The sequence below is a fragment of the Felis catus genome, chromosome F1 (assembly GCF_018350175.1).
Source record: "Felis catus isolate Fca126 chromosome F1, F.catus_Fca126_mat1.0, whole genome shotgun sequence".
Classification (NCBI taxonomy): domain Eukaryota; kingdom Metazoa; phylum Chordata; class Mammalia; order Carnivora; family Felidae; genus Felis; species Felis catus.
The window spans coordinates 53,771,287-53,798,628 of record NC_058384.1 but is presented as its reverse complement, the minus strand read 5'-3'; the positions used below and the strand labels follow the sequence as shown (position 1 = coordinate 53,798,628).

Genomic DNA, 27,342 nt, shown 5'->3' with positions numbered 1-27,342 from the left:
GTAAAAAATGGGCTGCAAAAAAAATGCAGCCCTACTACCCAGAAGAGAGGTATATATGCAGGCCCACAAGGAGTTGGCGTGTGTTTTTAGTTCTTTATGTCAAGGCTATGTTTTGTAATTAAGTAAAATGTAACAGGGGGTCAGTGGAGTTTAGGAAGTACCTGGTTTTTAATAAAAGCAGATGAAATAGTATGGAGAAAAGCCATGTTGGATAACTTTGTGAAGAATTACTATTCCCAAGTAATTATGTTGTTAACTGTCAGGGTGGGTTGATTGGTTGGTTTGTTTGGAGAGAGAGGGCTGTTGAAAACAGTTCTTAAGACAGTCACTCATATAACGTTCTAAAGATGTTGGGGAATGGTTATTTTCATCAATTGTGAGGAAGTCTTAATAGGATAGCATTTGAATGCTATGATTGGATATATTTTTAATTAAAATGTTAGCATCTAACCTTTCACCTGCAAGATGACATATTTCTCTTTCTCTCTCCTTCCGCTACCCCCACCCCCATCCTCGTGTTTTGTTTGCCATTTCAGCTCCTTTGCTAGAGCACCAATGACTCCTTTTACATTCAAGTTAAAAGCACTTGAACAGAACTGTTTGTAGAGGCTAACATTGATGTCAAATGGCTGATCATTTTATTCAGAAATATGTGCAATCATTGACAGTTTTGTATAAATCCCATCCATGAGGTTGTCTGCAGAACGGTTTGAGTTGGCTCTTCAGGGGTCACTGCACAGAAACAAAATTTCATAACTTTATCATTCTACAATTAGGATATAATTGAGGGGTCATCTAGCCACAACCCAGGAACAAATCTGGTTGGTCAAATGTTTTTATAAAGTTTCACTGGAACACATCCATGCTAACTCACATATGTATTGTCTCTGGCTGCTTTCCTATTACAATAGCAGAGTTGAGCAGTTGTGACCTGGACCACTTGGAACACAAAATCAAATCACTTGGTTTGCAAATAGACAATATTTATCCTCTGACTGTTTATAGAAAAAGTTTGTTGATCCCTGATGTAGAGAGTTGGTAAGTTGTCTGAATAATTAGGCTAGAATATTCTTGTCAAATTTTTATATTCTGTATTGGGGAAGTACGGCTGAAAATCATCAACTGTGGTACCAATACTAATACAGGAAATGTTTACAGGAGGTATTTTGTATTAGCAACTTAAATTCTATCCACAGGTTATACATTTTTGGCATACTTAGTTTTGAATATTTCTACCTTTTGTATTGAATTCTGTTTTTGCCAGTTATTGTTATAACAAATTTAACTAGCATATAAAGAAATAGCATATTTTCAAAAAATTATGAAGGCATAGCAGTCAGTGCTGCTAAATATACGGGACGAAAAATTATGCATATCTCTAAATACCATGGTAAAAATCACAGCACAAAACTATAATATGTAGGTTCATATCTAGATCTATAAACATACAGATATATCACTGAGCCATTAAGATAAATTGTTTTCAGTCTTTCCAACTGAAGAAAGTAGTGAAGTAGGAAATTAACTTGAGAAAGACTGCTGAAATGTAGTTATGATAAAATGCAAGGTTATGTAATTAAAATAATAATGGTGATAATTTCTTGCAGGTGCATCAGACAAAAATCAGTTTCTTCATCAATGGTTTGGAGGAAGATAATACAGCATTTGATGCAAGGACTCTAAGTGGTTCAATTATAGATTTTGCCTCTGGTACTACACAAATAGGACAGAGTTTAAATGGTAAGATTCTGACTTCAGAAAATTACTTATTTTGTCTAATTACCAGATTGCTCAAGAAAGTGTCAAAAATAATTGTTTTAAATATCTAGGTGTATTTGTTTCTTAGCACTGCTGCAACAAATGAGCAGAACTGGGTAGGAGCTTAATAAAGCAGACATTTATCCTCCTCTTACAGTTCTAGAGCCCATAAGTCTGAAATCAGGGGTTCGCAGGGTTGGTTTTCTCTGGAGGTTCTGATTGGTTCTATGTCTCTCTTTCTCTTGGCTTCCAGTAGTCCTCAGCGTTCCTTGGCTTGTGGCTGCACAGCCCCCTTAGCCTCCAGGTTCACATGACCCTCTTGTCTGTGTTCTGTTCCCTTCTCTTCTCTTCTAAGAGAGCTTGTGGTTAGATGTAAAGCCCACCCTGATCCTATATGCCTTCCTCTCCAGATTCTTAATTACCTATGCAAAGACCCTATTTCCAAATATGGTCACAGTCACAGATTCCGGGGGACGCACCTTTTGGAGGGCACTTTTCAACCCACTATACTAGGGAAACTTTAAAATTAAGATGTACCTATTATGATCGAGTTTATTTCTTTTTTCTTTTTCTTTTAAATGTTTATTTATTTTGAGAGAGAGAGCGCACATGGAAGCATGAATAGGGGAAGAGCAGAGAGACGGGGAGAGAGAGAATCCCAAGCAGGCTCTGCACTGTCAGTGGAGAGCCTGACATGGGGCTTAATCTCAGGAAACCATGAGATCATGATTTGAGCCCAGATCAAGAGTCAGAAGCTTAACCAACCGAGCCACCCTGGTGCCCCTGATCAATATTTACATAAGAACAATATGTGATAAACTATATTTTCTCAATCTTTTTTTTGTTTGGATTTTAAAGTAGGGTTTAGAATATTAAATAGAAACTGAAATTTAATATTCAACACTAATAAGCTAGATTTATGGTATTCATATCTTCCCATCCTAAAACAGGCCATAGAGGTTTAAAAGAATATATACTGCATCCTGAAAACAAAACCCAGAAATTGAATTTAGGATTAACTTGAAATAATTAGCACAATGGTTTATAAATTGCCTACACTTTAAAAATGGAACAATTATTTTATATTACTAAATAATGAATACTCATTATAAGAAAATCCAAACAATACAGAACTCTCTGAAATAGAAAATATTTCAGTTTTCTACCTTCATAGATACAGTTAACTTTTTTATACCCTTCCAGAACTTTAGTACATATAGCTGGAGATATGGTTATAAAAATAATTTTCTAAAAATGAAATTATAATACATATGCTTTCTCTGAGGCCTCTAAAAATAAATACTTCCTCTCCAAATGTTATGGACAACATTCTATGTTAATATTCCTTCTCATTTAAAATGGCTGCATTATGCCCAGTTGTATAGCTGTAACAAAAACTTTTAAAACAAACTACTAATAATGAGCATTTAGATTATTCCTAATATTTTGAGATTATTAGCAGTTATTTACTAGAAATCGCGATACATGCCTGTATTTCTATATCTCTCTTTCTAGATCTCTATTATACACACACACATGTATACACCTACATACCCATTTGAGCAACTGTCTGATTGCATAGTTCCTTAAGACTTTACACGTTGGTGTTAGTCTGCTTGAGTTCAAGTCCCAACTGCCCACTTACTAGCTACGTGACCTGGAACAACTTTTAAATGACTCTAAACTGTAGTTAGCCCAAATTTATTTAATTTATGTACTTTTTAAGTTTGTATTTTAATTCCAGCTAGTTAATGCACAGTGTAATATTACTTTCAGGTGTAGAATGTAGTGATTCAATACCCAGTGCTCATCACAACAAGTGCACTCCTTAATCCTCATCACCTATTTAACCCATACCCTACCCCCACCCCTCTGGTAATCATCAGCTTGTTCTCTATAATTCAGAGTCTGTTTCTTGATTTGTCTCTGTCTCTTATTATTATTTTTTTTTACCTTAGCTTGTTTGTTTCTTAAATTTCACATATGAGTTAAATTGTTTATTTATCTTTTTCTGACTGACTTTTGCTTCAATTTCTACTCTCTAGTTCCATCCTTGTCATTGCAAATGGCAAGATTTCATTCCTTTTTATGGCTGAATTATATTCCTGTGTGTGTGTGTGTGTGTGTGTGTGTGTATGTATATTACATGTTATATTTTCTTTATCCCTTCCTTGATCAACCAATGGACCAGTGGACACTAGGGCTACTTCCAAATATTGGCTATTGTAAATAATGCCGCTATAAACATAGGGGTGTGTGTGTCCTTTCGAATTAGTGTTCTTATATTCTTTTAGTTACTCTAAATTTGAAATGATGATGATGACATTACAGTCTCATTATGAAGATCAAATGAGGCTATGTATGAAAAACATTCTTGTTTTTCCAGAATCTGGCACATTGTAGTTGCTGAAAACTTAATGGCATTCTTTGATCAACAGAAGCTCTTAATTTTAATGAAGTCTAATTTACTAATTTTTCTTTTATACTTAACTTTTTTTTTAAATTTTTTTTTCAAAGTTTATTTATTTTTGGGACAGAGAGAGACAGAGCATGAACGGGGGAGAGGCAGAGAAAGATGGAGAGACACAGAATCGGAAACAGGTTCCAGGCTCTGAGCCATCAGCTCAGAGCCTGACGCGGGGCTTGAACTCCCGGACCGCGAGATCGTGACCTGGCTGAAGTCGGACGCTTAACCGACTGCGCCACCCAGGCGCCCCATATACTTAACATTTTTATGTCCTATTGAGGAAATCTTTGCACACCCTGATATCATGGAGATATTATTTTTACATTTTATCTGAAAATGTTATTATTTTACCTCTCAAATTTAGGTCTGTTTTCTATATGACTTTATTTTGGGTATGTTATGAAGTGGGGGGTGGGTCAAGATTCATTTTTTATTTCTCACTTGAATATCACCAGAACTATTTTCATTAAACAGATCATTTCTTCGCTCCCCTGCAGCGAGTGGTAACTGTCACAAATCATGTACCTGCATATGTGAAGATGGTTTGCTCCTGAGCTCTCTCTTTTGGTCCAATGATTTGTTTGCCTGTATTTGAGTCAAAACATTTAGTTTTCATAGTTGTCATTTCGTAAAAGTCTTAAAATCTGAAAGTATTTACTTTTCCAACTTTTTTTCCTTTCAATATTGTCTTGTCTATTTATATGAATTTTAGAGGCAGTTTTGCAATTTTCACAAAATTCTGGGATTTAAATCATAAACTCAATTTTGGGAAAATGGGTATCTATATGATATCAGATCTTCTAATCCACAAACAAAATGTATTTCTTAATTTCTCTTAAAAATGTTGTTTGTTTGTTTGTTTGTTTGTTTATTATCTTGAGAGAGAGGGAGGGAGGGAGAGGATCCCAAGCAGGCTTTGTGCCACCAGTGCTGAGCCTGACCTCATGAATCACGAGATCATGACCTGAGCCAAGATCAAGAGTTTAGTCTGACATTTAACCAACTGAGCTACCCAGGCACCCCAATGTTGTTAGTTTTCTGTTCAGAAGTTTCACTCATTTGTAAGACTTAGTTCTATGTATTTTTTTGGTTCTTTTTTCATCACTTATACTTACTATTGTTTCTGAACTTCATTTTCTAGTTTTGTTTTTATTCTATAAAAATACGATCAATTTTTATATTGACCTCAATTAAGTCCAGTGAAATTGCTAAATTTTAATTCTAATAGTGATACGATCCTGCCAGTTGCATATAGTAGATATAGCAGAGAGAGAGAGGGACCCAGTGCAAGTGAGGGAGGGGCAGAGAGAGAGGGAGACAGAATCCAAAGCAGGCTCCAGGCTCTGAGCTATCAGCACAGAGCCCGATGCGGGGCTTGAACCCATGAACCTCAAGATCATGACCTAAGCCGAAGCTGGATGCTCAACTGACTGAGCCACCCAGGTGCCCCAGATGTATATTTTTGATATTCAAAATAAATTCTAAAACTGTGTGGTTAAATTTCCTAGCTCTGGTGTCAAAAAACTTAGAATTGAATCCAATCCAGTTGTGTGCCTTTGATAAAAATATGTATCCTTTTAAAATCTCAGGTTTTAATCTATTAAAGGATGTTTTCATAAGTAATTAATAGGACTATAATAATAATTATATGGGATCATGTATGTGTAGAATATGTTGCTTATCATATAGTAAATGTTTAATGAGTGGCAGCTATTATTAACCTCTTTGAACACCTATGCTCTTATTGTAAGTAGGGATAACAATGTCTCTCCATAGAATTGTTGAGAAATCAGAAGACAAAGTGTCTGGACATAACTCTATTTAATTTGTATATGCTCTTCGATCAAGCTAAGCTTATGTGAAAACTTAATTGAAGGAAACTATATATTTAGAAACTTGGTGTGAGTAATTAGCGTATTGGAGAATTTTATAAAGTACCCTGCATGCAGAATTTCTTAATAAAACATTAAATCTTATGAGCCTTGTTTCAATATTTAATCCCCATTAGTACTTCTAAAAGTGTTTTATTGCACCAAATGTTGCTCAAAGTATTCGATAGTGCTATAAATTAGTCTGCTATGCACTGTGGGGTTGAAGTGACTTGCTTCTGCTCTTCTTCAGCATGCTAGATGTTGAATGAATGCTTCAAAAGGACACTGTGGACTGAATATGATATTTGTTATTAAGCTGTGTAAAAAGAAATTTAACTTCTGATGAGAAAACATATCATTGGAGGGGTGTCTGGGTGGCTCAGTCAGTTGAGTTCAGGTCATGATCTCATGGTCTGTGAGTTCGAACCCCACGTCGGACTCTGTGCTGACAGCTCAGAGCCTGGAGCCTGCTTTGGATTCTGTGTCTCCCTCTCTCTCTGCCCCTCCCCTGCTCATGCGCTCGCTCTCTCTCTCTCTCTCTCTCTCTCTCTCTCTCAAAAATAAATAAACATTAAAAAAAGAAAAGAAAACATATCATTGGAAAGGGGTTTGTTTCAAATGTTACTTAATTTTTACTACAATTTTCTCCTTAAGATTTGGGCATCAGAGTGCTACAAGGGAAAGGGTATTTTAAAATAATTTTTGTCTTTATTCTATCAATTTATAGGTACAGTTGTACCTACTGTATCTTTTCTCTAATTAGAGATGGCATGTAGACTGGCTCATTACTTCTGCCTAATGAGCCAGGCTCCATGCCACCTCTCTAATCAGAAAAGAGATAGGTACAGAATGTTCCCACGGACTTATTATAAATCATTTTCTTTCTCTCGCTTGCTCCTTTTTTTAATCAAAAAATTAAGTCACTGTCCTCCATACTTTTGTCCATATCCAAGATGGTTTCATTCAGGAGAGGTAATTGTGCAAGAGATTACTGTGAGCTGAATTAGGGGTGCTCTCATGCAGTGCCGGGCCGGCTGTCTGTGCTTTGGAACAGACACTGCCTCAAATACAGGCATATCAAACGAAGGCCCATAGGAGATCTAGATGTCTTTCCTCTCTTTCTCTGGTTGGGCTTAACTTGTTTCCCTGTTTCTGTACCCAGGAAGCAACAACTTTGCACGTGAGTGTTGGCTTGCTACAGAGCTTTTTTTTAGTGGGGTCTCATATCTACCATAACTTTCTAGAAAAATATGTTGCCGATCACACTTTTCTTTTGCTGCAGGCCTTGTCTTTGCCTCCCCTAGGAAATTAATCAATGACCACATGAATGCATTTCACTGACCTCTGTATACATATTAATGGAATATCTATACATATAATGTATTGATGCTAATGAGATAACCTGATTTGGTTGAGTTGATTTTTTAATATACAAATAGAAACACTTTATTTTTTTTTAATTTTTTTTTCAACGTTTATTTATTTTTGGGACAGAGAGAGACAGAGCATGAACGGGGGAGGGGCAGAGAGAGAGGGAGACACAGAATCAGAAACAGGCTCCAGGCTCTGAGCCATCAGCCCAGAGCCTGACGCGGGGCTCGAACTCACGGACCGCGAGATCGTGACCTGGCTGAAGTCGGACGCTTAACCGACTGCGCCACCCAGGCGCCCCACAAATAGAAACACTTTAGACCATCTCTATGAACCAATATGTGTAAGTTCCTTCTTAGAACATTTTCTTCCAGTGTAGGTGTATTTCAATGCCTCTAGTTGGACATAAAACCTGGAGGAGTTACGGTAGCAGACATGTAATTATAAGAAGTCTTTAATATCACTGTGGTAATTAACTACAACGGCCCTCCAAATTTTGGGTTTAAAAACACAAAATTTTGTGAATCAAAACTTTTTGTGGCTACTTCTGAATTGTGGGAATTTCCATGTTAGGCATTTATAAGTGTCTAGCACGTTCTTAAGAAATTAACTGGTAATTATAGAATCAATAAAGATTTGCCATTTCTATGTAAAAGTGAATGCACAGGGAGGAAAAAGATAACCATCTAAAGCTAACTCCAATGTCCTTTCCCTTCCATGTGTTCTGCTGTGTGTTGTGTATTAATTCATCTGCTTGTTTTTCATTCTTTAGTTGAAATACTACTTTTAATCTCTGCTGGTGTCCCATGGGTTGATATGTCTAACCTCACCTGGGTATAGAGGAAAGGAAAGGAAAATATTGAAACATCTGACATTTTTCTTTTGGTTGAGATTATGATAAATTTTTTCTGAGAGAATGTTTTTTGGAATTAGGATAAAAAAAGAAATGGAAAAGTATAGAAATTGATTAATTAAGACAGGTTAATGGAATGGAAGAAGAGTATAGAAACAAGGCATATATAGGTATAGAGGGGTTTATTTAAAGGTTAAGTTGGTGTTTCAGATTGTCCTAGAGATTTCTCGCAATAAATCAGGACAATTGGCCAACTATGTTACAAAATAAAAAGATAAATTAAATATATTCCTTCCAACTGTACAAAATAAAAACTGCAGATGAGTTAAAATTTAAATGCAAGGTATGTCATCGTGAGGTAGTAGCGGAAATTGAAAGCAAATGTTTCTTAATCCTGGCATATTGAAGACTTTTATTAGCATGATACCATGGCCCGAAACACTATAGGAAAATATTGAAAACATCTGACTAGTAAACTGAGAATTTAAAATTTAAACAATGCTTATCATTTTATGCTTAATTTGGCAAGGAATAAAAAAGAGATGATACTACTGTGGAAAGAGTTTAGGATAATCTGGCAAATTACAATAAGTAAAAATGTGGAGACTATTTAATCCAAGAATTCTACTTCCAGGATATATCTCAAGAATATAATTAGAGAAAACCTTAAATATGTACTCAAAAGTATTCATTGTAGAATTAAAGTAGCAAATAATTGGAACCAATTAAACATTTCAAAAGGGAATTGATTAAGTAAAGTTTAAATTATACTTAAACTGGAAAAATATGCAAAACTAAGAGAAAGGAAGTATGTCTATTTGTAGAGACAGAGGAGTAGGTTCGTGATGTGTTAGTACAAGAAAAAGCAAGAGTATGTAGTATAATACACTCTGAATTGAACATGGGTTGACAAAACACACATCTACATTGGACATTTAGGTTATTGGACATACAAATTACTATTGCTATAATAATTAGTACCTAAGAAACAAGGCATGAGATTTAAGAGTAAGAAAGAATTGGGTTTGAATCCCAGCTCTACTTCTTAAAAGTCAGGTGATTTTGGCAAAGAATTACACTTCTCAGGGCGCCTGGGTGGCTCAGTCGGTTGAGCGTCCATCTTCAGCTCAGGTCATGATCTCACGGTTGGTGGGTTTGAGCCCCATGTTCGACTCTGTGCTGACAGTTCAGAGCCTGAAGCCTGCTTAGGATTCTGTGTCTCCCTCCCTCTCTCTCTCTCTCTCTCTACCCCTCCCCCACTCGTGCTGTCTCTCTCTCTCTCTCAAAAATAAAAGAACATTAAAAAAATTAAAAACAAAGAATTTTACTTCTCAATCCAATTTCCTGATTTGTTTTCCTAATTTTTCTAATTTGTCATGTGTGTACATACTTTTCAAGGTAATTGTAAAACTTACAAATAATATGGACATGGTTCATGAAAGGTACTTAATCAAATTTTGCCATGTTAAAGCTTATTGATTTTGTGAAACTTAAGTATTTTTAAATGATGGTCATAAACTGTATCAATTTTTTTGGCTCAGAGTCAAAATTTTCCCGGGGTGAGGAGGGAAGAATGTTAAATTTTGAGTAATGATGTGCTAGATGTTTGAAAGTACTTTGTGTATGTAAACCCCATGAAATAATTTCTTTTTCTCTTTAAAGATTAACCCTTTCTGGTATGTGTCATTGTTTCCTGAAACTCCTGTATTCCATCTGGTGTTAACTTATCTTCAGCCTGAAGTGCTTCCTTTTCCATTGCTCACGATTCAGTCTGGGAGAAACAAACTCAACTTTTAAAAATTGTCTTTAATTTATCTCTGTTTTTGAAGGATATTTTCACTGTTTCCATTTACAGGAATTTCAAATTGATAATTGTTAATGTTTTCCCAACACTTTAAAGAATTATAATTTATTGTCTTCTGCCCTTCATTTTTTTTCTGACGAGAAGTCAAGCCGTCATTCATATCAATGTTCGCTTGAATGTGGTAGGTTGTTTTTCCCTTGCTGCTTTTAAGGTTTTCTCTTGGATGTTAACAGTTGAACTAAGTAGTGCCTATGTGTAGTTTTTATTATGTTTACCCTGGTTAAGGTTTGATCATACTCTTGGATGTGTGAAGTGATGTTTTCATTACTTTCAGATGTTCTTGATAACCATCTCTTAAAAATTTTCTTTCTTGTTTTTTCCATTTTCCTTCTTTTTCTCTAGGACTTCAGTTACAATTATTTTAGAGCACTGGATATCATCCCACAGATCCTGAGCACTTTTTCCCCATACTCTTTTCTTTTGGTGTTTCTCTTTGCATATTTTCCATGGACCTGCCTTGAAATGCACTGATCATTTTCTCTGTTTTATTTAGGCTGCTGTTAAGCTTATGTAGAAAAGTCTTCATTCTTAATCTCATACTTTTCATTTCCAGCATTCCTGTTTGGCTACTTTTTGGTAGATGTGATCTCTCTACTCAGATTTCCCCCATCCATTCGCACATGTTGTCAGTCACCACTTCCACTAGATCTTTTAGTATTTTTGTCTTAGGTATTTTCATATCCTTATTTAATAACTAATGTCTGGGCCATATCTGCATCACCTCCTATTAATGGTTTCCTGTCTTTACAATGGGCCACATTTTCTTCCTCATGTGTCTATAAATATTGTGTACTAGACATTGTATATAGGTTTGGAAAGACAGAAATGAATAATATTTACCTTTAGAGGAAAGAGCACTCTATCAGGCTGAGAGAGAGAGAGAGAGAGAGAGAGCGAGCGAGCGTTGGGGGGTTGTTGAGGAAAGTGAGTAGGAGAAGAATAACGTCAAACTGATTTGAAGTTTATCTGGATGTGGGCTTTATTACAGTTTCAATGTTATGTCATTTACCACTGGTTTCAGATGTTTGAGGATAGAATCGGGCTGGGTGCAGACTCACTGTGTGCTTGGGCCCTTTGGAATTCTAAGCTGTCATTCCAGGGTACTATGGCTGACTCTCCCACCTCTTGCTTCTCTGTTAGGGAGACCAGCAGTCCTGGGTCTCATCTCTCCTATGAAAGGCTTGTACCTTTGTAGAATTTAATTTGTTTAGATTTCTTTGTGTCCCCTACTTTCTCAGGGGTTAAAAATGATTTTATAGTTTTCCTGGCATAATTTCGTTGTTGGGTTGATAGTAAAGTGATGGTCTCTTGCATCTGTCCATGTCTTAATCCGAAGATGAAGACCAACCATTATTGTAACATCTAATCTGTGCCTCTTTTCTTTCTTTGTCCAACTCTCCGCTTTAACTCTGCTGTCTGCTAGGCTGTCTCAGCGATGGCTAGTCTCTGGCTGTCTGGACCTAGAAGGATTATTATTTGGCCTCAAGGATTATTTTTGTGGAATTTAGGCATTCACCTTGTAGTTATCTGTTATAACTTTTTCTGGAGTAATTTTTGGCCTTTTGGGATCCTAACTGTACCTCTGGCTTTTTAAACTTTTAACGTGTTTTTTTTGTTTTTTATTTATTTTGGTTTGCCCGAAATCTATTCACTGCCAGTATTTGAAGCTGAGAGGTAGTGACAATTCCTCACTTTTTTTTTTATTGTTACTTTTCATGTCTGTGCCTCCTAGAGCTCCCTTTGTCCAGAAGCAGTATTTTAATCAGTTTGTATAGCATATAAATATTGTGCATTTCCTTTTTCTGTCAGATATATGCTAATGTTTATCAACTTGCACCCTCTGGTGCCCTGAATCCAGCCATTCTTCAACACCTCTGGGATGTTTAATCAATTTACTGAAACAACTTTCCCCTGTCTCTCACTCCCTTGTTGCGTTCTGTCCCTTCTTATTGAGCTTAAGTATCATGGTCAAATATTAGAATCACTTCCTTGCACACACTTTGACTCCTTTGCTTTTTATTTTTCCTCACTTGCTAGTATTACCATGGCAACACCCTGGATTGGTTAAATAGACCCAATCAGGATGACTTGTGCCACCTAACATTTATGACCATAAACCTCCTATGTGCCCATGATGCTGCCCTAGGTTCATTCCGTATTTCCCTTACGCATTCACGTTCTGCCTTTGGGTAACTGTGTACACGTTTTGTTCTGTCCTTAAATTTACTTCTTATCCTGACCCTCCGCTGATGATAATACCTTCCAGTTCACGAGGAAATTAAAACAAGTAATAAAATAACTACTATAAATTCCCACTGCTGTATTTATCCACCTCTGTCATATAATCTAGATCTTATCAAGGTAATTTTCACAGCATTTTTCCCCATTTGCTCCTGTATCGTGTTTTCTAGTGTTTTGGAACTTCTCTAGTATTAATGGAACATGTCAAGGACATACAGATATGGTATGATTCTTCCATTAAATTTTTTTCTTAACTCCCACATCCTCCACCAGAGTAAGTGTTTTGTTTTGTTTCTTTGTTCCTCTTTTTAAGCAAAACTTCCTCCTTGTTTTGTCAGTGATAGCACTCTTTCTTTTCCAGTTCTACTGTCTACAGTCAGGCTTTAGCTCACCATAACATTTAAATTTTACTTGTCAAATCTCTGCTGACCTTCACGTCATAAATCTGATAGTTAATTTCACATCTTTATCCTATTTGACCCATCAACATCACTGAAAAGAGTTGAGATCACTCCTTCCTTGTTATACTTTCTTCACTTGGTGTCTAAGACCACATTATCTCCCAGTTTGTCCCTGAATTTCTAGTTGCTGTGTCTCAATTTGATTTCCTGGTTCCTGTTTATCCACTTGGCTTTCTTAACATTGGTACTCTAGGACTCACACCTTGGTTCTGTTTCCATGTCTGTAGACATGCACTCCCTTAAACATCACCTCCCGCTTCAAAGTTTTAAATACCGTCTAAGTGGCTTAAATTCTAAATCGAAATCTATCTTCTTTCCTCGTTCCCCCAGCCTCTTTCCTAAATTCCAGAATGCTACATCAGACTATCTAAAATCTCCATTTGGATGCTTAATTTATATCTCATTTTTTTCCAAAACTGAAATTTGGATGTTTTAGACCTCTTACTTTGATACACATACTATTTCTTCTATAATCCTCCCCATTTCAGGTAAGTGCAGTTTCATTTTCCACTATTTCAGAAGGAAAGATTGGAGTCCTTGCCAGTTCTTCTCACATTTGACATATGTATCAGAAGAGTCCTGTTGATGTTACCTTCAGAATATGTCCAGATTTTGATTCCAACTCACACTCGCTCTAGAGATACCCCAGTCCAGGGCATGGTTGCTGCTCTTGCGTGGATTAATGCAAAGTCTTTTAACTGCCTCCACCCCGCCATCCACTTTTTTCTCAACACAATAGCCAGGATTGTTCCATTACTCATGAGTCAGATCATGTTACTTCTGTGTTCAAAATGCTTTATTATTTTCCTACCTCACTAGAGTGAAAGCCACCATTTTTATGATGGCCTATAAGACCTACATGATCTGACTACAGTTACTTCTCCGGCGTTACTATTGCTACCATTTCTTTTTCTCACTTTGTTTCACCCAAACTGGCCTTTCTGCTGTTGTTTGAATAGTGAAGCCCACTTCTGTCTTAGGGTCTTTTCCGTATTCACTGTTCCTTTAGACTGGACGTCTATACCTCCAGATTTCCATAGTGCTGACTCCCTCTCTTTGGGTCTGCTCAAATATTGCCTTCTTAATGAAATCTTCCCTACAACCCTCCAGTTCCCCACGTTTTGCCCCTCATTATGCTGCTTTTTTTTTCTCTTCATGGAACTTACCATTTTAACTTAGTATATGAGTTACTTAGTATTTTTATTGTATACATATGTTTTCCCTTCTAGAATATAAATTCTGTGATTTTTTTTTGTTTGTTTACATTGTTCTCTGATGTATCCCTAGAGCCTGGAAGATTGCCTGTCACATGATAGCCATTCAATAAATATTTGCTGTTTGCTCAACAAGTGGATGAGGTGAGAGGATCTGAAGGGTAGAGTATATGGATATAGCTAAAATTAGTTTGTCAGCCTCACCTCTCTGGCAGTGTTCCAGATGTGATTTCTAATGGACTTGCTCTGTGAGGATGGAAAATGTTACAAAGAAGTAGTTGAGCAGATACTGGTGATTAAAGGAGAAGAAGAAGTCAAAGGTGTATCATAAAGAGAAATAGGGATGTTGGGATTTTGTGTGTATATGTGTGCATATATGAGGTGGAGAGGAGAGCGGAGAAGAAGAAAAGGAGAGAAAGGTTAATGCAGGGGAGGAACTGAGGGAAAGGAGAGTGAGCTTAAGGGAATTAATGTTGATTATTTGAGGTAGAAATGGAATAGCCAAGTAGAAATGGCAAAATGTCGTTTGAGACAGGAGACTGGATTTGAGGACTGATTTAGGGTTAGTGATATGGAGATAAGAATATTCCTTATAGAGGTTATTTTTGAAGTTCTAGAAGCAGATAAAATTATTGGAGGAGAGAAAACTAGAAAAAAAGAGTATAGAGCTACAGATAGAGGGTTGGGAGATGGGGGTAAAGATTAGAGGCACCCAAGGAGCTTCAGAAGTATCCCAAGGGTTAGGATATTAGAAGACAAATGGTGATGATTTTAAGATGTTCTTCAATAATACCAAACACCAGAATACTAAGGAGAAGTTATAAGACTGAAAATCACACCTAGGTTGGCCATCAAGAGTACACTTTCAGTCTAGCGATAGAGAAAAGGGAATGTAGATCACTTAAAATGAGACTAAATGGTAAGGAAAAGGAGACTTTGGGTGTAGATATTGCAGAAAACTGGTTCTGAAAAGAAGAAAAGGAATTGGATGAAATTAGCATAATATAAGGTTCTGTTCTCTGTTCTCTGATTCAATTACTCTTGACTATTTTGTGGTCATCCTTTGATTCTTCAGGATAACAGCTTTCTTTTCACTGATTTAAATAATGATTCTGGAGGTAAATTTTCAAACTTTCCTTCATTCAAGAAATTTTATAATACTGTATGTATTGTACAATTGTATAATAATACCTGTATTAATTGTATATGACTGTACATTAAATGCTTATGTTTTTTATTGTCTGCAATGATAGCTTCATTTGGAGCTTTATTTCCTTCTTATGGTTACATGATAATTGGAGTATATTTTCATTCTTTTCTCTTGATGCCTAAAAACAACAATAACAGTAACAACAAAACCAGAAAACACACTCTAGGTTTTTTTCTTGGCATGAAGCCCTTACCATTTTGAGCACTTAAAAAAAAATGAGCAAGATTGACTCTATTCTAGAACCATCATATTTTGAAGTTCTAGATTTTTATGATTTATTTTAAAATTTGTTGTAGAGGGGCGCCTGGGTGGCGCAGTCGGTTAAGCGTCCGACTTCAGCCAGGTCACGATCTCGCGGTCCGGGAGTTCGAGCCCCACATCAGGCTCTGGGCTGATGGCTCGGAGCCTGGAGCCTGTTTCCGATTCTGTGTCCTCCTCTCTCTCTGCCCCTCCCCCGTTCACGCTCTGTCTCTCTCTGTCCCAAAAATAAATAAAAACGTTGAAAAAAAATTAAAAAAAAATTTGTTGTAGAAAAAGTGTTTTCTTTAGTGTCACAATGAAGTAAATAGAAATCAGGTAATTAACCTATCTCTTCATGCATACCTTTAATTTCAATTTGAATTCCTGATAGAAATGATGAAAGGCAATTAGCTAAGTATTTGTTAAAAGGAGATATATTAGCTTTTATTTTACTGCATTGAGATTTTGTTCTTTACATGTGAATCTATTAATGGTATTGTCAAAATGCTCAGCCTTTAAGCTCTGTTTTTTTTTTTTAAAGGAGGATTCTGTTTGATATCATGTTAGATATTATTTCCAAAAAGAAATTCAGTAATTATCTTTAGTTCTTTTAACCTATGGGTAGATGTCTCTAAAACTACCTATGCTAATTATCATACTTCTATTTCTAAAACTTTTGGTTCACAAGGGACAGATCTAATCTTACTAACTTCACATTGTTATTACTATTTATTTGACTTTAACATTTATAGCAACATCTAACCTTCTAAAATAATTTATAAATACCCCCACTTTCTTTATATCAGTGATTTCCCAGGCAATGGACATGTGAAATTGAAATTTCAAAATGTATTTAAGCAATTTTTAAAGATTCTTAAAGATCTCCTTTCTTGTTATGCATTTACATTTATCATTCTCATGTATATTTGTATGATTTTGTTATAAGGTTGACTCATATAAAATTGCCATTTTTTACATTAAAAATGGCCAAATATTGGCTATTTCAGATGGTTAAACCTAATATATAGGTAAGTATCCTTAAATAACATAATATATGCTATTATCTTCATGTTAAAATGTACAGAATGGCTTCTTAGTGTATTTTCAACTTGGTGCTTGCACAAAAATGGGGAATTATTTGAGATCTGGTTCATTCCTTGTAGTTGTGTTATTCATATCCCATTATATGAACAAAAGCATTTATTTGTTCCCAAGTTGAGAATTAGTTTTATCTCATTTTATAATATATAAAATTCTATAATTTTAAATTTTTCCTGGGACACATTCATCTTTCTTCCCTTCTATTCTGTAAAATGTATATTATTCTTGCTTAATTGCCCTAACTGGTATGCCCAGAATACTGTTGAATAGAAGGGGCAAGAGTGGACATTAGTGTCTTGTTCCTGATTGCAGGGGGAAAACATTTAGTTTCTCACCACAAAGTGTAATGCTAACTGTAGGTTTTTATAAATGTTCTTTATCCAATGAGGAATGCCGGAGTCAAGCTCCAGCAGGTCCAGGGGTTCCCGAAGGATGAACAGCAGCAGTGAAAAAGTGAAAATAAAATAAAACAAAAATAAAATGGACACAGACAACAGCAGTGTGTTAGACTGGCCGCTTTATTGTAGCAAGCATGGCATTATATTTGTTAGCAAATTCCTGGTAGCGCGCATTATCTATGTTTCTCCGCATTACCTAATTCTAAAAATGTTCCTTTGTGTGATCACCCATAAAGGAACAACATAGTTATTTTTTAGTAACATTCCCTCCTACCCTTTCAAGGTCATCTAGCTCTCAACACCTCAAGTGGAATGTTTTACAAGGACATGACTTCTTAATTGTTCCTTTGTGCCATCTGTGGTACAAGGGACAAGAGTATTCGCTTTGGTCTGGGGTGCGGGGAGGGAGCCAAGAGGGCCCTGGGAGCCCACGCCTTATGTGCTCCCAGAGAGACAATGTATACCTAGGAACTAATGAACCATTCTGTACCTTAACCCACCAGGTCCAGTTATCATCTGGAATGCCTCCTGGGGGCCAAGTGGGCCTAGGGGTTGGAGTAACTTGTATCCATAGATACATTCCTTTGTTGCCGGAGTGGGGATTTCGAACCCATTTGTCCCCCTCCTTGGCTGGGAAATATATGGGGCTATCCTCCCTTTAGGTAGAGGAGTGTTTATAGGGGGCGGCAAGGGCTGGATGTAGGGCCGCATAATTTCCTGTGGACTCTTATTTCTTTCCCCAATGGTTCTTCTCCCAGGGGGCCCGTTGTGGGCAATTCCCCAACTGGCAATTCCCCAGGTACTTTCATTGATGGGGGGCTGCCCTGACCAACGCGAAGGCCAAGTTACATACAAGCAGGAGTACAAGAAGCTTCACTGTCGGTGGGCCGCCATGCTGTCCGGATCGGTCCGCTGCCCGGGCCCTGCCATCAGGCTGGTTGGATAGCTCGGCTTCCAGCAGAGGAACTTCCCTTCTTTCATAGCTTGTTTTTATAATGAAATAGGTTTGGAATTTGGCAAATGCCTTTCCTGAATCTATGAAGATGATCATTTGTTTTTTATCCTTTATTCTATCAATATTATGCATTATTCAATATTCACATATTGGACCAGCCTTGTATCTCTGGAATAAATCTAAGTTGCTTATGGTATATAATCTTTTTATTTATGGTGTTTGATTTAGTTTACTAGTGTTCTGTTGAAGATTTTACCTCTATATTCATAAAACATTAATCTGTAACTTTCTTATGATGTCTTTATTGGTTTTGGTATCAGGATGAGATGATTCTATGAATCTATGAATTCTGATTCAGTCTATGAATGAGTTGAGAAGTGTTTCTTCCTCTTCTATTTCTTTTGGAAGAACTTGTGAGGGATTGGAGTTATTCCTTGTTTAAATGTTTAGAAGAATCCACCAGTTGAAGGCATGCGGTCCTGGATTTTCTTTGTGTGTAGTTGTTTTTATTATTAATTTATTCTCTTTGCTTATTAAAACTACTCAGAATGCCTATTTCTTCTTGAGTCAGTTTCAGTAGTTTGTACCTTTTGTGGAATTTGTTCATCTTATCAAGATTATCTAATCGTTAGTAAACAGTTTACAGAATTCTTACAATCTTTCATGTCCGTAAGATCATTTGTAATGTTCCTTCTTTCATTCCTGATTTGACTTTTCTGTCCTTTGTTTTTTTTTGTCGGTCGAGCTAAATGTTTGTCAGATTTGTTAATCATTTCAAAGGATAAACTTTTGTTGTTTTTCCCTATTGTTTTTCTATTTTCTATTTCATTTATGTCTACTCTAATCTTTATAACTTGCTTCTTTCTGCTTGCTTTGGGTGAAGTGTACTCTTTTTTTTCCCTCTAATTTCTTAAGGTAGAATATTAGGTCATTGATTTCATTACTTTATTCTTTAGTATAGATATTTATAGCTGTATTTCTCTTTAAGCAACAGTTTACCTGAAATTCATCAAGTGTGTTTTGTTGTGCGTTTGTTTTCATTTGTCTTAAAGGACCTTCTAGGTATTTTGGGGATTTTTCCCTTGGTTATTGGGAATGTGTTTGGCTACAGTTTATGTAGTATGTCTTTCCTCTGTCTTTTAGCTTTGAATCTATTTGTTTCTTTGAGTTTGTCTTTCCTAGGAAGCATATAGTTGGATTCTGTTTTTTGCCCCCATTCTTCCCACATCTCCTTTTCTGGCAGGTGTTTACCCCATTTCCATTTAATGTAATTGTTGATAAGGTAGTTGAAATGTCACTTTGCTATTTGTTTTCTATATGTCTTTTTTGTTCCTCTATTTCTCCATTAATATCTTCTTTTGTGTTAATATGTTTTAGTATACCATTTTAACCTCCTCGTCATTTTTTTTTTACTATTTGTTATTTTGTTAGTAGTTTCCCAGGGTATTAAAATTAACATAATCTAGTTTTCATTAATACCAACTTCTTTTTTTTTAAGTTTACATATTTTGAGAGAGAAAGACAGCATGAGCAGAGGTGGAGCAGAGAGTGTGGTAGAATGAATTCTAAGGGGCTTGAACTCACAAACTGTGAGATCATGATTTGAGCAAGATTGAGAATAAGACTCTTAACTTACTGAGCCACCCAGGCACCCCAATACCAAATTAATTTCAATAGTATACAAAAACTTTGTATCTATTTAGTTTTTTTCCCTCCCCCTTGTTATGGTCATTCAAATTATGGTGTTAGATGTCCGTCAACACAGAATTATAATTATTGTATTATGCAGTTGTTTTTTTAAATCAGGAGAGAAAGTATTATAAATAAAAATGCATTTATATTATCTTATATATTTATATTTGTAGTTACTTTACGGGGGCTCTTTATTTCTTCAGGTACATTAGAGTTATTGTTTAGTGTCCTTTTATTTCAACATAAAAGTTTACTTTAGTAATTTATATGCAGCATGTCTACTAGTCACAATTCTCTCCAATTTTGTTTATCTGGGAATGTTTTAATCTGTCCTTCATTTTTGAAGAATAGTTTTACTGGAGAGAATATTTGGTTGGCAATATTTTTTCTTTCAGTGCCCTAAATATGTTATCCCGCTGCCTTCTGGCCTCCATGGTTTCTGATTAAAATTATGTTGTTAATCTTATTGAACATACTTTGTATCAGATGGGTCATTTCTCTCTTGCTGCTTTCATGATTTTCTCTTTGTCTTCCAACAGTCTGATAATAATATCTCTAGGTGTAGATCTTTTTGAATTTATCCTTCTTTGAGTTCATTGAGCTTCTTGGATGTGTAGGTAATGGTATTCATCAAATCTGAAAAAGTTTTAGTAATTTTTTAAAAATATTTTTTCTGCTCCTTTTTCTGTATCTTTTCTTGGGATTCCTATTATACTGATGTTGGTACACTTGATGGTGTCTCAGTTTTCTGAGGCTCTGTTTATTTTTCTGCATTACTTTTTCCTTCTTCCTCAGACTGAATAACCTAATTTGACCTATCTTCATGTTCATCAATTCCTTCTTCTGCCATTTTTATCTAATATTGAACTCCTCTAGTGAATTTTTATTTTCACAATTTGTCTCCTTACTCATATTCTCTATTTGCTGAGGCACCATTTTCATCCTTTCTTTAGTTTTTTGAGCAACTATTTAAAATAGTTGATTTAAAGTCTTTGTCTGCTAAGTTTAATGTATGGACTTACAATTGACCAAGTTTCTATGACTGCTTTTCCTTCCACTCTGTATCAACCTGTTAACCATAGTTTCTTTTGTTGTTGTTTTTGCGTGCGTCACTTTTTTTGTTAAAAACTGGATGTTTAAATAATATAGCAAATCTGGAAATCATTCTTCCCTTTCTCATGTTTTTTTATGCTTCTGTTTATTGCTGCTTTCTTGTTTAGTGACTGACCTGATTTACATACAGTCTATATTATTGTCACATGTGGGCACTGATTTCTGTGTTCAATTAACTTAGTGCTCAGCTAAATGTTTGAAGAGAGAATTTCTTAAATTCCTAGAATGAATAAGTTTTTCAGTCTTGGCTTAAAGCTCTGTATTTGTGTTAAAGTGTGCCTCTAATGTTTAAACAGATAAGCTGTCTTCTTTAGTCACCACTACCTGCTTGTGCAGAGCCAGAATGTCAAGCAGAGGTGAGAACTTAGGTTCTTCTCAGGTTTCTCTTGAGCATGCACATAGGCTTTATATGTGCATGGCATTCTAGATTTCCAGTAATATTTCAGAGCTTTGCAAAACTCCCTATGGACATTTATGCTTCAGCTTTTCTATTTAACTTTTTTGCTTTGTTTGTTGTTTACCCAACTATTATCTCTACCTCAGGCAACTGCGATGGTAAGCAGTTGCTACTGATTATTTCCAACAAACATCCATAGAGAAATGACTGTTTCCACTGGGCAAGCTCTGAGTCTGTTCAAGTCTTGCTCATGGGTTTTCTAAGGTATTGTCAGACAGACTAAATTTTCTGAGGTTGGAGCTTTGTAAGAACTCCAATTTCATTCTGATTTCTCCAGTGGCTGCTAGGCTGCTGTTTCTGTTATCGTGGATATTTATTTTCAAGGTTACCACTGAGTGGCAGAGAGGAGGATGGGAACAGAGAAAGTTAAAATGCCAACCCCCCCCCCAAAAACATGCAATTCTTACTGATGTTCAGAGATTAAAAATAAAACCTCCCTGGATTGTGGCAGAGTTTTGGTTAATTTACAGGGTCCCAGAGAAGTTGTTTTGACACTCTTTGCTAGAGTTTTCATTGCTTTTATGGAAGAGAGAATTTTCAGTTGTTCTTTCTCTGCCATTCATAATAACATCCTGTAATTTCTCTCATCATTGTTTTGCATTTTTCTTCCTACAGACACTGTCATGTTATGTTAGATTTATAACTAGTGTTTCATGTTTTGTGGCTAATACAAATCATACTTAAAAAATTTATTTTCAGTGTTTCATCACTAGTATATAAGAATTGAATTGACTTTTATATATTTAACTTGTATCATATAAAATTGCTAAGTTCACTTTTTCTAGTAGCTTTTATGCAGATTCACTGGAATTCTTTAGACACTCCTGTTATCCACAAATAGGGGCAGTTTTATTTCTTCCTTTCCAGTGGCTGTGACATTTATTAATTTAGGTTTTTTGAAAACCTATTTTTACCCTGATTTATATATTAGATTACTTACACTGTTCCCATTTATCTAATTTTGCTATGCCACCTGTTATAATGTGGATGTACTGCCTTTTCCCAGTCATTATCTGTTTTCTGAGTAGACAATTATGAGATCTTTCCGGTATGAGTCTGTCTGTTTCCCTGACCCATTTATATTATTTAGACATATTTTGGCCATATGAATATTTTTTCAAAGAAGAATCTTTTTATAGACTATTTATTCCAGTGACTATCTACTGTTAAGGAATTGGCAATTAGGAAAGGAAGGAGTAAAATCCATCTTAATCCTCAAAATATTTTACGATATTTCCCACTGAAACCAAAATCATAATTCTCTTATTTAGAATGGATGATTCACATTAACTATAGGTATTTAGAGAATTTTTTCACACTTCTTGCTTTGGATATTTTTTTCAAATATGAATTCTTCAGTAGAGGATGTGATTTTTCTATGTTCAGACTCCAAAATTTACAACTAAAATGGTTTTTAAAGGTCATAAAACACAGCCCCTTTATTTTATAGATGATAAAATATATTTTATTATTCCTCTGCAACAGAGCTTCCCTTTAACTATTATTAAAATATAGGAAGTTAATTCTAATTTATCAGTATTGAAATGTACACCTCCACTTCTACACCCTGGTCTGACTACTATCATCTTTCACTTGGATTACTATAATAGCTTAACTGGTCTCACTACCTGTACCCTTGTCCTCCATTCTATTCTTAACACTTTTGAATAAACCTGAGATCATGTCAGTCCTCTCCTCTAAACCCTCCAGTGTCTTCCTATTTCATTCAGAATAAAAATCAAAGTCTTTACAGTAGGTTTGCAAGGCTTTTAATGACTGAACCCCTTTCCCCCCAGCCAGTTACTTGTCTGACCTAATCTTCCAATAGCCTCCCCTCTATTATTCTGCTCCTGGATGCTGGCTCCTTGCAGTTCCTCTCACATGCCAAGCATACTGCCTTAGGGGTCTGTGCATTCATTGGCTCCTGTCTGGAATATTTTGCCCCTAGATATATGAATGATTCATTCCCTTTTTCCTGTCAATACCACATTCTCAATGAGGCCTCTCTTGAACATACCATCCAAATTAAAACTCCAGTCTATGCTTTCCAAGCTTCTCTAATTTCCCCAAATTTTCATAGCATTTATCATGTTCTAGTGTATTATGTAAATTACTCATGTATTATGCTCATCTAGCTGCTTAAATGCAAGCTCCATAAAATAAGTTTTTGGGGTTTTGCGCCTATCTTGTGAACTGATATATCCCTGGAACCTGTGAAAGTGCCTAACACATAATAGGCAATCAGTAAATACTTGTTGAATGAATGAATGCATAAAAGAGTACAGCCACCTTGACAATTTAAAACCATGATTCTGGCTTTGACAAAATCAAAACATACATTATTTTTGCTTTCAGTTAGATTAGGCCTTTGAAAATCACAAATGATTATCTCATATTTTTATGATCTGTATTTTCTGGGTTATTTGAGATAAAACATTCAACAGTGGGGCACTTTTAAATTCAGGATGTGGAACTACAGCAAGGGTTATAGCGGAGGCTAGGGAGATAAGGGTTGGATGTGGTTTGAGTGTGAAGAGGTGAAGGTAAAGAAATAAACAGAAGGTAGATCCAGCTTCCTTCATTTAGGAAGACAATATTCATTACCTCTTATCTCAGAAAGACAATTAATACCATGAGTAGTTTTTTTCTGTTTGTCTTCACCACTCCCCTACAAAAACACACAAGCATACGATAAGTTAGCCATATTCATACCTGTTCCTCCCATCTTTCCTCCTATCTTCAAGAAAGGCATATCCTTCCTCTGCCATTCCCTACTTTGCTTAACTTTAGGTCTTAGATCCAGATCAATTTATCACGTTTTCTGGATGGCCACTTCACCTATGAACAAATTATTGTATTTTCTTATTTCTTTCAATTACACATTTTAAAGCAAACTGTGTTGGAATTCTAAAAATTTGTGCAGACTTTTATTGTATTTTCTTGTTTTGTCTTCATAACACCAATTTAATAAATAGTTTGCACTTGTTTCTGGACAGATAGGATAGAGCAACTCTCCTTACTGAAAAGTCAGAGCAGGAGGCTGTGTAGTCCACCTTCTTCCTGTGGACCTCAGGTTGTGGGGTACGTGAAAGACCGAGACAGAGGGGTGGCAAGGGAAAGTCCATAAACATAGTTTTTTCTTAAAGTATATTGTTTGAAAATATTTATATTTATGAAATAATATTAATAGATAAAATATTCTTGATTACTTTCTTAAATGTCCTTTAAAATATAATATATATGTATATATATATATATATATATATGCATGTGCACACAAACATGTACGCACAAACATATATACACACACGTGCACATATACATTTACACAGACACATACTCATGCCAAATGTCACCCTCTTTGCTCATTCATCTTCTCCTGCTTCTGAGATCAATATCTCAGACTATTCGATGTGCTAATTCTACTCGACATCTTTTATTCATCAGATATATCCTTACCCTGCCCCAGTTTCTTCCATATCACCACCAAGGAGCTGCAACAAAGATAGATCAAATATTCTTTAAAACTCTTATCAAGACAAAAGGACAATAGCTTAAAAACAAACACACTGGGGCACCTGGGTAACTCAGTCGGTTGAGCATCCGATTCTTGATTTCAGCTCAGGTTATGATCCCAGGGTTGTGGGACCAAATCCTGCATCTGGCTCAAAACTGGGCATGGAGCTTGCTTAAGATTCTCTCTCTGTCTCTGTCTCTGTCTCTCTCTCTCTCCCCTCCCTCTCTGCCCCTCCCCCAGTTGCACTCTCTCTATCTCTCAAGTAAATGAACTTTTGAGGAAATGGTCATTTGGTAAGTTGGCCATTGCCCTAAATTTAATTGCCCTAAAAAATAATTATTGAATTGGCACAATAAGGTAGATCACATCCCCTCTTCTGTTCCCATGATCCAGACTCTGGCTAGAATTATTCAATTTAATCAAATTTTCCTCATTATTAGAAGCATAATAACAAACCCGAGAGGTGGTAGGTTTTTTTGTTTGTTTGTTTTTTGTTTTTTTTTAGGTTTTTCTGTTCCCATTCTCTTGGGCTTACCTGTTATTAAATTCTAAATAAATATTTGCTAAATGAATTAATGAAGCAATGTGTGATTTAAGGTTGATATCTACCTACACCCTGAAAGTTCACCTAATTCAATGCAGAGTGGACTTTGAATCTGGCTTGTCTTAGAAGAATTCTCAGGAGGTAATGGAATTTTGAGACTGAGCTAGAATACCATTGATCTATGTGAATAACTCAAAATTTATGAATAGGAGGTTTTCAATTTATCCTCATTTACTGGAGATTTTCTAGACTAGGCATTAATCTAAGTTTGGAGATGACCCAAAATGATACTCTGGAGCTTGGAGACAGAACAGGGGCAGGGGGGGTGGGGTGGTGGTGATAGAACAGGTTGGGAGACTTCCTCTTGGCAATGCAAATGCTCTGGGAATTGCAGATGAAAGTAGATGACAATCAAATTTAGCATTGATAACATGATAGATTTATAGGTTTATAAACTAGAGAGAAATTTGATTTGGGGAGTTATGGAATGAATAAGTCACAGGGATGAGAAGTACAGCATAGGGAATAGAATCAATGGTATTGTAATGCATTTTATGGTGACAGATGGGAGCTACACTTGTGGTGAGCATAATATAACATATAGAGTTGAATTATTGTGTTGTACCCCTGAAAATAATGTGACATTGTGTGTCAATTCTACTCCAATTAAAATAAATAAAAAAAATATTTGGGAAGGCAGCTTCTGGAGAAAGACAACAAGTTGGGTCAGTAAACAGGCTGGGCAAAATATTCACTTTGGCTTAAATTTTGCAATGTCTATGGAAAACACTATGATTATTTTATTTTATTTTATTTTATTTTTATTTTATTTTAGACAGAATGAGTGGGAAAGAGGGGCAGAGGGAGAGAGAGAAAGAATCTTAAGCAGGCTTCATGCTTAGCATGGAGTTTGACATGAGGCTCAATCCCATGACCCTGGAATCATGACCTGAGCCAAAATCAAGAGTCAAACGCTCAACTGATTTATTTATTTATTTGTCAGCCACTGCTTGGGAAACTGCAACTTCTTATATGATGTATATTATGTGTATTCTGCAGGATTAGAGCAGTTTGTTGGAAGAATGCAAGATTTTCAATTATACCAAGTGGCTCTTACAAACAGGTAAGTGAATGTGGTGTTGTAGAGTTCAACAGGTATAAGAATAATTCTCGAATTCAATTCAGTAAGAGTTGCAAAAGATTATGTTATTTTTCATCTTTATAGAATTTGGGAACTATCACCTAATTAATGTTTACACTGTTTGCTTTGACTTAGTCTATGGTTGTTATTCACTAGTGCTCCTCTGTTGGGTAACTTCTTATAATATGAAATTGATCAAATTCTTTACAAAGGTGTGGTAGACTCTAAGTCTAAAGTTCTCTTTTGGCCAGCAAAAGAGTGGGACACAGGATGAAAAGCGAGAGATGGTTAATGTCTGGGAAAAGACAAGAGCCCCGAATAAGGGTCTTAACCCCATTTTTATTAGGATCAGAAGACTTATAAACATGATGTTGGACGTGCACAAAGAGACAATGAATCTGTGAACCTTAACTTGGGGACGTGAGGGAAAAGAGGTCTTGAAGACATTCAGGGTTAGGGGTTTGGATTAATACAAAATAAAATCCTGGCTCTGAGTGGAAGGTTGTTTACAGAGGACATGAGGCACCACCTCTGTTTATCTTAGCTAGCCTAGGGGATGAGACAGGTAGGACACAAGACCTCAGAGTTAACAAGGCACCTTTCTTTTGTTAACCATCTCCACTCTGGGCAACTTCGCCCTGCAGGGCAGAGCAGCAGTCTATAGCCCGGTTTACCTATTTACCTAACTTGGTCCTTCCTTCCTGTGAAAGCAGCTTTCTGCTATAGTACTAAATTGGGGGTGCTTCCACCCTGAATATCTAATCTTGTTTATTTCATATACCTATGTTCTATATTAGGGCCTTTGCCCCTCCCTATTCTGGGTGCCTTTGAACCTCCCTGCTTTATTTTGGGGCCCTGGCCCACCTTTATTCTG

At 36.0% G+C, this 27,342-nt stretch overlaps 1 protein-coding gene across 1 annotated transcript in view; it reads left to right on the top strand.

The window, feature by feature from the left end:
* Window positions 1-27,342, top strand: part of USH2A (usherin) — a 773,795-nt gene that overhangs the window by 92,631 nt on the left and 653,822 nt on the right. Inside the window, exons 7-8 of the mRNA XM_045048458.1 lie at window positions 1,608-1,740; window positions 26,387-26,450. Coding sequence (XP_044904393.1) covers window positions 1,608-1,740; window positions 26,387-26,450 — 197 coding nt within the window. The remainder of the gene's footprint in view (window positions 1-1,607; window positions 1,741-26,386; window positions 26,451-27,342) is intronic.